Source organism: Gossypium arboreum, chromosome 13, assembly GCF_025698485.1.
Source record: "Gossypium arboreum isolate Shixiya-1 chromosome 13, ASM2569848v2, whole genome shotgun sequence".
Lineage (NCBI taxonomy): Eukaryota > Viridiplantae > Streptophyta > Magnoliopsida > Malvales > Malvaceae > Gossypium > Gossypium arboreum.
This window is the reverse complement of record NC_069082.1, coordinates 129,085,780-129,096,692: the sequence shown is the minus strand read 5'-3', so window position 1 is coordinate 129,096,692 and position 10,913 is coordinate 129,085,780. Positions and strand designations below refer to the sequence as shown.

General features: G+C 31.5%; 3 protein-coding genes across 5 annotated transcripts; 1 reads left to right on the top strand and 2 right to left on the bottom strand.

The window, feature by feature from the left end:
- The first annotated feature begins 378 nt into the window (after positions 1-378).
- On the top strand, positions 379-1,139 carry LOC108485672 (zinc finger protein ZAT12-like). Its single transcript, XM_017789528.2, has one exon. It carries the CDS (start codon positions 481-483, stop codon positions 988-990), a length of 510 nt encoding a protein of 169 aa, XP_017645017.1. The 5' UTR covers positions 379-480; the 3' UTR covers positions 991-1,139.
- A 2,748-nt stretch (positions 1,140-3,887) lies between these two features.
- On the bottom strand, positions 3,888-7,242 carry LOC108484511 (ras-related protein RABE1c-like). Of its 2 annotated transcripts, XM_017788321.2 has the most exons (9): positions 7,013-7,242; positions 6,797-6,918; positions 6,221-6,293; positions 6,027-6,127; positions 5,072-5,137; positions 4,815-4,912; positions 4,556-4,618; positions 4,378-4,470; positions 3,888-4,299 (listed from the first exon to the last, which is right to left on the bottom strand). In XM_017788321.2, exons 2-9 carry the CDS (start codon positions 6,867-6,869, stop codon positions 4,219-4,221), a joined length of 648 nt encoding a protein of 215 aa, XP_017643810.1. In that variant the 5' UTR covers positions 6,870-6,918; positions 7,013-7,242; the 3' UTR covers positions 3,888-4,218. The 2 variants fall into 2 exon arrangements, with proteins under 2 accessions (XP_017643810.1, XP_017643811.1); XM_017788322.2 differs by lacking the exon at positions 4,378-4,470 and having other exon boundaries at positions 7,013-7,222.
- A 900-nt stretch (positions 7,243-8,142) lies between these two features.
- LOC108484345 (40S ribosomal protein S15a-1) lies at positions 8,143-10,600 on the bottom strand. Of its 2 annotated transcripts, none has more exons than XM_017788097.2 (4): positions 10,449-10,600; positions 9,543-9,693; positions 9,283-9,443; positions 8,143-8,384 (listed from the first exon to the last, which is right to left on the bottom strand). In XM_017788097.2, the coding sequence occupies exons 2-4, from the start codon at positions 9,673-9,675 to the stop codon at positions 8,286-8,288; spliced, it is 393 nt and encodes a 130-aa protein (XP_017643586.1). In that variant the 5' UTR covers positions 9,676-9,693; positions 10,449-10,600; the 3' UTR covers positions 8,143-8,285. The 2 variants fall into 2 exon arrangements, with proteins under 2 accessions (XP_017643586.1, XP_017643587.1); XM_017788098.2 differs by having other exon boundaries at positions 9,543-9,696; positions 10,449-10,564.
- Between the last annotated feature and the right edge of the window lie 313 nt (positions 10,601-10,913).

Genomic DNA, 10,913 nt, shown 5'->3' with positions numbered 1-10,913 from the left:
GTACGTTAGTTATATCTCAAAATTGAGCTCAAATTAAGCCATTAAGGAAAAAATAAAGGAAAGTGTAACACGCGCGAAAGGCGGGGGTGGGAGGTGAAAGTGAACACTGAAAACAGTAATTAAAGTCAAAGTGTCTAGAATTTGTCAGCTCCTTCTGAGTTGCCCCTCTCGACTGTTTCTCAACTTTTGCTCCGCTACGCGGTGACGCAAACGTGCTGAAATGACGGCTCATATAAACTTCCAATTTCACCCTTCAAATATCTACATATCTACAAATATTACCCAACACGTTTACTTCCTTAACCACCAAGTATCGCTTCGACAAATCCGTCATTTTAACGCATCACACTACCCAACTCCTACCTATAAATACACATACAAACCCATCACCCTCAAAAAACATCCAATTTCCAGTTTTAGGGTTTAAATAAAAAGCACAGGTTTAGGGTTTATCAGTGATTTTCAGGGGGTTTTTTTACAATGAAGAGAGACAGAGAAGATAGAGAAATCGAAGCTATGGCAATGGCGAATTGTTTGATGTTATTATCAAAAGTTGGCCAAATCGATCCACCAAAGCATAATACTATTCATCAGCGTGGAGTTTTTGCATGCAAGACGTGTGATAAACGGTTTTCATCTTTTCAAGCACTCGGCGGCCACCGTGCTAGCCACAAAAAACCGAGGTTTACGGACGTGGATCTACCGGTTTCACCTAAAAAGCCTAAAACACATGAGTGTTCGATTTGTGGACTCGAATTTCCGATCGGTCAAGCTCTTGGAGGTCATATGAGGAAACATAGAGTTGTTTCGAATGAAGGAATGGTGGTGACTCGGCCGGTGACGGAGAAATTGAACGGCGATGACGCTGATAATGATGGTGGTTTGTGCCTTGATCTGAAATTGGCGCCTTGTGGAATTGATTTGAACTTGAAGTTAGAGAAGGCCGCGGCGCCGCCACGGATGCCGCCGGTTGTTCATTTGTTCATATAGGAACATTTGTTTCATTTGTTTTTTGATTGTGTAAATCATGGGGTTCATATTATAAACATGATTGATTCTTTTTATATTAGTTTATAGAGGAATATATATTTATACCTTTGTAAAGAAACCATTTTGCTATTGATATATTTTCTTTATAATTGTCTTAATTCTTAAATTTTTAACAATTTAAATTTGTTTTTAAAAAAAGAAAATCTTATCTGCACCTCTCGGAAAAGCATGAAAAAGAAGGTTGGATTGGCACTATCTTTCCGTCATCCTATAATGAAAGGGGTGATCTCGTAGCTCTTGTCTATAAAGACACGATGGTAGGTGCTCCATTTTATTTTTTTATAGAAGTCGAACCTAAACCTTATGCTCAAAGAAATAACTGTTCATACACTGATAAGAAAGGTATAAATTATCGAGAAAATATTTATGAAGATTTTTAACAACAATATATAAACCGGTGAGCCTCAACAAAAAGAATTTTGTGAAGACATATTTTATGAGAAAAAATGCAGAGATACCACCTTGAAAGGAAAACGTGTGGTCTTACAATAAAGTAACTTAAGACGTGGTATTGTGTGTGTGTTGGGGTGGTTGAAATTAGGTGACAACAACAATGTGTAAATAAGATAGCGGGAGTAGCACACCATCTATTCACGTAGTTAGTAGGTTTGAAATTGGATTAATTTGAATTATGTTTGAATTTGATCAATACCGTTCAGATTATTTATATTATAAATATGTAAAGATGGATTAATTGAATTTTTATTTTTAATTAGATTAATTGCATTGGTTAAATTAGTAAATCGATGGTATGGCAGGTTCAATTATAGATTCAATTCTAAAATTATTGTTTAATATTTGGTGTATGCAATGATATTTGAACGGGAATAGATCAATTAATCGGACTAGTTGGATCGAGAATCTATTAAGACACCAGTCCGAAAAATGACATTAAATCGAGAATTGGTACGGATCGGTTGAACAAGCTAAAAAGTAGGTTAGAATTTGCTTAATACAATTCGGAATGTAAATGAGACACCAATGCTCGTAAGTTATAAAATTTTGATTCCTAAAAAAATTGAATCTGGTTTTGTAATTTTCAAGCTAAGCTTCGGCTATCAATCAAACTGAATTTGAGCTTAATAATACTTAAGTTGAACCGCTTGTTTGCTTTATCGAGATTCTCATTTTTAATATGTATTTTAATTTTTTATATTACTAAATTATACTATCGCCCTTAATACATTTTATTAGTTATAAGCTTAATTATTGAGTAGAACTCGAGGTTTTTAGTATTCAGTTTCGACTTGACTCAATTACACCCTTAAACACAATATTATTTGGTGTATGAATTTGATATATATTTTTATGTACAAGTACAATTTACAATTACAAGTAATACATTTGGATAATTATAATTAGACTAAACTAGTACAATGCATAAATAAAATTACAATTATAATCACTACATTCGTACAATGCATAAATGAAATTACAATTATAATCAATAAATTCATACAATTATGACCATAATCAAACTATTACATGCACAAGAGAATGAACTAATAACCGAAATATATTCAAATAGGGCCCACACGTGGTAAAACTTAAACCAGAATATATGCATACGGTGAGGTCCAAGACCTTAATCTTTACCAACATTGCCAATGCCTCATTGATAGTCTGACACTTTTTTTTTTAAATATTGAACCTATGTTTTTTTTTCAATGTGGTACTTGTATTTTTCGAAAGTAAACATTTTTGCAGCTAAAGGTAATTAACAATATTGACTTTTTAGTGTTTAATTTGAATTTTAGGATTGATTGAATGAAAATTCACAATTAACTAATAATATTAATAATTAACTTTCATCAAATCGGAAAAAAATCACATCCATCATATTGTGTTCAACAAATTAACCATAAAGAAATTCAAAATCAATACTAAGTTTATTCTATTAACAAAATTATGAAAATCAAATCTATTAATAGTAGCAATTAACTCTATCAAATCAACCTCAAAACTTGAATTAAACACTAAAAGTCAACATCGTTACATTTGAGAACTAAAATGTATAACTTTTGACAAATATAAGTATCACATTGAAAAAAAGAAATGTAAGTACCGCATAAGAAAAAAGCTGTCTAGGTTGGATACTTAATGATATATTATGCTTTTAAATGTAATTATTTTTAGTTTAAGATTTTAAGTTTATAAATGTAATTACAAGTAATGTATATCCAAATCGATTATAACTAGAATTAAGTATTATATAGTACAATTGAATTGGTCCAAATATATCTGAAGTCAAATCATAATAATTCTGAAAAAGACCTAAATAAAAATATTTACGCAAAAATAAATTTAAAAACAACCCATACATAATTTACCCTCCAACTCAATGTCAAATAGCTTTATAGCCTTGATAATCTATGACTTCTTTTATATAGAGCTAAATCTAGTAATATCTAGTAATATATAAGAGTATTCTCGAGTAATGATTTAGAGTGTTAGTAAATTATTTGAATTCGATTAACTTTAAAAAAAAAATTTAATCTAATTTAGTAATTATCTAATTAAACTTAAGCTATCGATATACTCGATCAGAACTACTCACCAACCGAATCTAGGTTTCCATTTAAAAATATTTTTATATTATAAAATTACACTTTAACTCTTATTAAATAAAAAAAAACTTTTTAAGTATGAAAATGCTCAAACTTGAATATGAATGAATTTAATCAAACTTGAACTTAAGTAGCTCGATTATGTCTTGAGCCAAAGCTCGAGTTTAAAAATTGTTCAATCAAACTCAAGTTTGAATATGAACAAACTTAATCGAGCTTAAGTGCAAATATTTATAAACAAGCTTAATAATTAAGCTAGAACTCAAGTAGTTCGCTTATGTCTCGAGCTTAAAATTTGATGTTCGAGGATCGTATCCATAATCAAGGGAAGTTCAAGAAGAAAGCTAAAAAAATTGCAAATATTGAAATTACATACCTATTGTCACATTTTAAACAGCTTTGTGACTTTACCAATAAGAAAAACTATCAAATTATAGGAAAATACTATATTTCACACACTAAAACATGAAGTAAAACACAAGCACCCATCATGCAGTCAATGAGATTAGTTTCTTCACCTCCTCCCCTTTTTTTCCTTTTTGTTTTAATGGAAAAGATCAAATATTTACCCCTTTTTTAACAGAATTTGGTCATCTTAGGTTTAACCGCAACATCCCAATTTTTGTGCAGCTTGACCAGCTCCGCCTGCAGCGTCAGGTTGATTGATCTTGATCGTCGAAGGCTGTAAATGATAGGAAAACGTTTTTCAAGTAATTGCAAAATAGGTACGGTTTTATAATCATAAGAGCAATTTGAATACGTCAGCCTTAGTGTCACTATCAGCGAGTCTTTGCTTTATGTCCTTTGCTATCGAAAAGAAAACTTCCTCCACATTTAGATTTGTCTTTGCACTCTGCTTGACACGGTTTCTTTCAGAATACATAAACACAGTAAATCTTGAATTCGAAAAGCAATCAGAATTGGCAAGCATTGCTTACGGTTTCAAAAAATTTGATTCCGTACTCATCAGCGAGTGCTTGTCCCTTTGAGGTAGGCACAGCCTTAGAAAGGAGAAGAATGTAGAGTAAGATCAGAAAATCAATGCATACATTCATAAAATGAAAGGAGAGGAGGTTTAGAATCAGTGGTTTTGAATAATAGAAAACTTTGTTTTGGATTCTCGGCAAAAAGCAAGCATACTAAATGAGTATAGAATCACAGACATTATCGATTGAAATCTTGTTGGGAGCTGCATACCCTTTTGCTTTCATCCATGTCTGCCTTGTTCCCTACCAATATCTTGTTAACATTATCCGATGCATGCTGCTCGATGTTCCGAATCCAATTCCTAATATCTGCAAGGAGAGATGCCACTCATTAAGTGTAGCCTGAATCTTTAAACGATGAATAAATCGAGACTAACAAACAAGAAAACCAACTATGAAAAGCAAGTTAAAAAGTACGGTGAAACAACAAAGAAATAGAATCAGAAAGCAAGAAAACAAGGGATTTACTGTTGAAGGATGATTCATCTGTGACATCATATACGAGCAAGATTCCCATGGCTCCACGATAATAAGCTGTTGAAAGAACAAGAAAGAGATGTATAAAGGGAGACCGTTTGGAGGACAGCAAAATATGGGATATATTGATTTTCAAGTCTGGACCAAAGAAGATTTAGGTCACCGAATATCAAGTTGATAAGAGAAATTTCCATTTTGAAACAGATATGCCCAGATGGCAAAGTTACAGGTAAATGTACCATCGAGGCACTTGTATTAAGAGTTAGATCGCATTTTGTTTCTTCTACTCAAAAGATGGGAAAATTAATCCCTCTACGTTAGACCAATTTGGACCAAAGAGCAAATTGATCTTTCTGTTAAAAGTTCTATCTATTTCTACTGTTAAAAACTGGTTCTTGTACATCGACATGAGATATACGTCATATGTAACTGTCTAGTTATTCTGTTAGCTATGCCACTTTTTAATAGTAGAAATGGATTGGGACTAATGTATTGGGACTAATTTGCTTATTTTTTTAGTAAAGGAGGTAAAATTCAATCTTACTCTTAGTATAAAGGTCTCCATGATACTTTTACCCAAAGTTGCATAGCATACAATGGTGAAAAAGCTCACATGAAGTTAGAACAGGTTTCCAGGCAGTAGCCCTGTAACCATTTGCATTCACGCTTGAAATGGCCATGCTTATAAGGCAACCTTTTTAGCAGCCTCTCTAATTTAAAATACCGGGAAAATGAAAGCTAACCAAAGAGTATACCATACATGGAAGGCTAATAAAAACCACAGGTCAAGGCAGTAAACGGCTGTCGATGGAACTGTTCGAGGTAATTTCTCAGTCATAATGCAATGCATTACCAATCACATAGGATCACAATGCTTTAATCATTTCATAAGTTTGTTAATCATTTCATAAGTTTGACACCGTAACAAATTTTTCCCTATACTCACCAGTCGTGATTGTCCGAAACCTCTCCTGCCCAGCTGTATCCCAAATTTGGAGCTTAATTCGCTTACCATCAAGCTCAATGGTTCTTATCTTAAAATCAATACTGCAAAATGGAAGAAATACATCATTAAAGTTGGGAAACCTCATCTAGATAGAATAAACAACAAACATGGGTTCCATTTGAAAAAATCCGCACCCAATGGTGGTGATAAAACTGGTAGTAAAGGAACCGTCCGAGAACCGCAAAAGAAGGCAACTCTTACCAACACCTACATTTGTAAAATAACAGAAACCAATGAAGTCCTTCGAGCAAAGCTTCCAGTGCATATCAAATTATGAAGGCATCAAAATTTTAAAGTAAAAACAAAACTAGTAAACAAAACATTTATTGAAAATGAAATATATTTTAGGGCCAAATCTAGAATGCAGACTAATTAAAAATTACGAAATCATCAAATTATCAGCTTGAAATTACCATAATTTACCAAAATTAAAGTAGATTGAGCTAATTGCCACTCCTATACTTAATCATATTTAGTAAAACCTACAGACAATTAAATTAACCAATAAATGCTCCCAAAATTTTGCTTCTTCAACGTTCTTTTGGCTCTCAAAACCTATTAAATTAATCTCATTAAAAAAACACAAATCTTAGAAATAAATAATTTGAACTAAATTCACTTGCATCGCAACTCGTTTCGCGTAAATGCTGGAAAACAAATCTTAAACAAGAGGGTTAAGAAAATTCAGCAGGTTTTAGAGATCAACAAACCGCTGTCGCCGATCAAAAGAAGTTTTATGAGGTAATCATAATCGGCTCTAGCTCTTGCTGGTGGAGCAGCCATTGAAGACGAATTTCACCAAAAAAAAAAAACAATGAAAAACCTCTCGAATCTGAATACATAATTTAAAAAAAATCAGAATCGAAAAAGTTCACATTTACAAATTGAATCCACGTAATTAAATTAAATAAATTAAAAATAATTACCGGATCGGAGATTGAGATGAAGATCTTTTGAAAAACTTGAACGAAAGAGGGGTCTCCAAAAAGTCAAATCTTAAAAGGCCATTGCGATTATAATTTGCAATTTTTTTTTATCTATTTTACGATTGTTTTCTTCATTTTTTAATCGTAAAGATGAAATATGCGCAGTATCCCGCTCTCTCTTCATTACTTCGTACCCTTTTTATTTTAGTCAAATTCTCCTATTAGTCCCTGTACTATGGATATGGATAAGTTGTAAATTTAATTCTTTAATTTGGTCAACTTTAATCTATACTTTTCAAATAAGTAATTTTAGTCTTTATAATTTTTAAAATTTAAAATTTCACTGTCAAAACAAATAAAAATTTCAGCCTGAAACAAATAACAGCAGTTAGATCTAATTAATTAAATTCGCTATTAGTCATTTACTATACAAAATTATAAATTTAGTTCATATTTTTAAATGGATCATTTTAGTCCTTATACTTTTGGGATTTTGAAATTTCGATAGTAACACAAACAACAACAATTAAATTTATTGGTGAAGCTTTTATGTGTGTGAGTAATAGATAAAATAATAATTTGATATAACATTATAATATGCATATTTTCACTTAATATTTTAGAAACAGCAAAAGTTAGTTTAATGAATTTAAGCAAAAGAATATGAACTGAACCATAAAATTAAATATAAAGGTAAATCATAATGTTTTGTATCGATTCGGTTAATTAATGAACCAATATGAACTAAATTAAAAATCAATACAACTTAACCAATTTTTTATTTTTGTTTTTATAATTTTTTACAACTTACTTAATCAAACTGTACAACTAATCAACTAACCACCGATTAAATTCTAAAATTTTAAAATAAATAACTTAATTGAACACATATTGATCTAAAATTTTAAAAGTTACAATAACTAATATTATTAACTCGTTAACTGCAACGTAATAAAAACTAATATAACACGTCATACCATCATTTCATACAAAAATTTACGTCAAATTTCACTAGTCCTATTTTTTCAACAATTTCTTTTTTATTTATTTTCTTTTTACTTGGAAGAAGAAGAAAAATAAGAAAAGAGAAAGAAGAAAAGGGAAAAGAGAAAGAAAAGTTTAAAAAAGAATTTAAGGCAAACCAACAATTCATAATCTCAAACATTATAACCAAAAACTTAATTATAATTCCCAATACAAAATTAAAATTGTAGTAAAGTACCAAGTTCTACATCGAGTGAAATTAAAAAAAGAAAAATATCAAAAATTTGACTCAGTAGAAAAAACCAAGTACTTTCCCACCAACATTCTTTCTTCTAGCTTCTTCATGGTCCATGATGCCAGCAGATGTGGTTAGCACAATATATCCAAACTGCAATAAACAAAAACATTTACACACAAATACCATAAGATAGCATTCTTAGTTGGAATATATGAACATTTAGTACCGAACCTGGCAAAATTTCCCACTTTGGTCCTTGAACTTGTCACAACTTAATGGAATCCAAGATCAAGGATCAAATTGGGAAAAATTGTCAAATTTAGGAAACTAATGGAACAAAAAAATGTTTAGAGACCAAGATGGAAAAAGTTGCTCAAGTTATCAAGTGCAACATTCGAGTGACCGAATACTTGATTTAATCAAACCAAGCTTAAGCAATTCAATCTTTTTACTCAAATCAAGCTTGAACTTGTCACAACTTAATAGAATCCAAGTTCAAGGATCAAATTGGGAAAAGTTGTCAAGTTTAGACACTAATGGTCCAAAAGAAAGTTCAGAGATCAAGTAGGAAAAAGTTCCTCAAGTTATCAAGTGCAACAAATACAAGTGACCAAAACTTTTTCTCGAATCAAGCTTGGGCAAATCAATCTTCTTCTCAAATCAAGCTTGAGCTTTAAAAAGGAAACCAAAACTGGATCGAGATTAACCCGAACTTTGAGCCTCAAATTACAAGTCAAATTCGAGCTTCTTATATCTTGAGCTCAGCTTAGCTCAATTACACCCATACCTGGACCATGAGTAAATAGGACAGGACATACCACTCAACATGACACAAAACAAGATAAATAATGCTAAATAAAGTTGTCAATTACTGCCTATTATATAATGTTATTACTATAAATAGAAATTTAGTTCTCACTGGCAAAACTGAAAATTTAAGCACCGTCAAATGTATTTACTTCCTTTCTTAAGATAGAAATTTATTGCTCTTACCAAAGCATAACTAATAATACACAATGAATAAACATCAAAACAATTTTTAGCTTACTTGTCTAGAAGGAAGTAGCCTAGCAGTCCAACCCTCAATCTCTTTGACTCCGACATCAAAACGAGGACTAATCACCCCACACTTGTTTAGCCTCCCGTTAAGTTCAACCACAATTTTGCCAGACCTGTGGTCATCAACATACTCAAATTCTCCGATGTAACCTGCAATGGCAATAGAAAAAAGAAGAGTAAACATATATAGTTATGAGGAAGTAACTCATGCTTTACTAAATAAGCATTCAGAGCATATAGTCAACAAACCGTGCTTCTGCATAACCAAAAGGAACTTGATGATCACTTTCGAGGAAGGCCTAATCATGACCTGTCGTTTGCCCCTCTTCTCCGCATTGTACATGCTCTTAAGTGCATCGTTTAAAACACTGACCCTCACCATCTTTTCAAATGCAAGCTGCTGCTGATTTTACAATGAACATAAGTATATAACAAATAAGCATTTACAGTTAAACATACACTAAATAATCATCGAACTGGATTTCAAAAGCATGTATAAATGTAATCTTCATAATTATCTCTCAATTTCATAAACTCATTCGGTTCCTATTTAATAGTGAATTTGAAAATTTTTCCTCTTTCACATGTATAGTCATATCAATTTTTAACTAATTTACATATATTGTATGCGTAACTTTCTCAGAATTTCATACCGAATGAAATCCAAACCAAAACCTTCAAATATATGTTCCCAAAGCACAGCTTGGATAAATAAAGCATTGGTTACTTGCATTATCTTTCAAGCAAACATTGATTCCCCACTATCCCAAAATCTTATTCAAGCAGTAAAGGAAAAACACAGTTACAACCAAAATCCATATCTTTTTGCAGGAAATTAACAACTATTCTACGTCACTTTATGCTAGCCTTATATGCCATTCATAACATATAGAACCGATCGATTTCTAGACTTACCTATATTCTCAAAAATTCTTTCAATTTCATTCTCGCATGCAATAGATCAATAACATACAAAATGGCAAGATAAATTACAAATAAACGTATAAATTTATGATTTATTAAAATCAAACGTACAGGAATGAATAAAAAAGTCAATACAAAAGTTACATATCAGAATAGGTATCAATTTAATAACAACGATGAAGCTTGAAGAACTAATTCGGATCTAAATTTGAGAGTAACATGAATGTTTACCTGAAAGCAAAAATGGCGGCAGCTTAAGGGTTTTGCTCAAAGACGTGTTGAGATACGTAAAGGAGAGCTAGGGATTTTTCGGCTTTTTAAGGGCTCACTAAAGCTTTGAGTTCGCAATTACGAAAATGGCCCCTTGGGCCGGAAAATGCCCAATGGATCGGATTTAATTGTCCATCCATCCATTTTACACAGGGTCTATTTTAACTTTAGTATCCACTTTGGTAATTTAAATTTAACAATTAGGTCCCTTTTTGTCCCTAAATTCAGAAAAATGTAAAATTTTGATTAGCATTTTAAAATTGTGTTACATTATTAAATCTTAACAAAATCCAATTTTAAAGACTAAATAAACTTAATTACTAAATTCAATGGCCAAATTTTATATTAACCCTTTTATATCTTATCAAATAAAAAGCCTTGAAATTTTAGAATTCAACAATAAGGCTGACATGGGGAGCCCTTAAA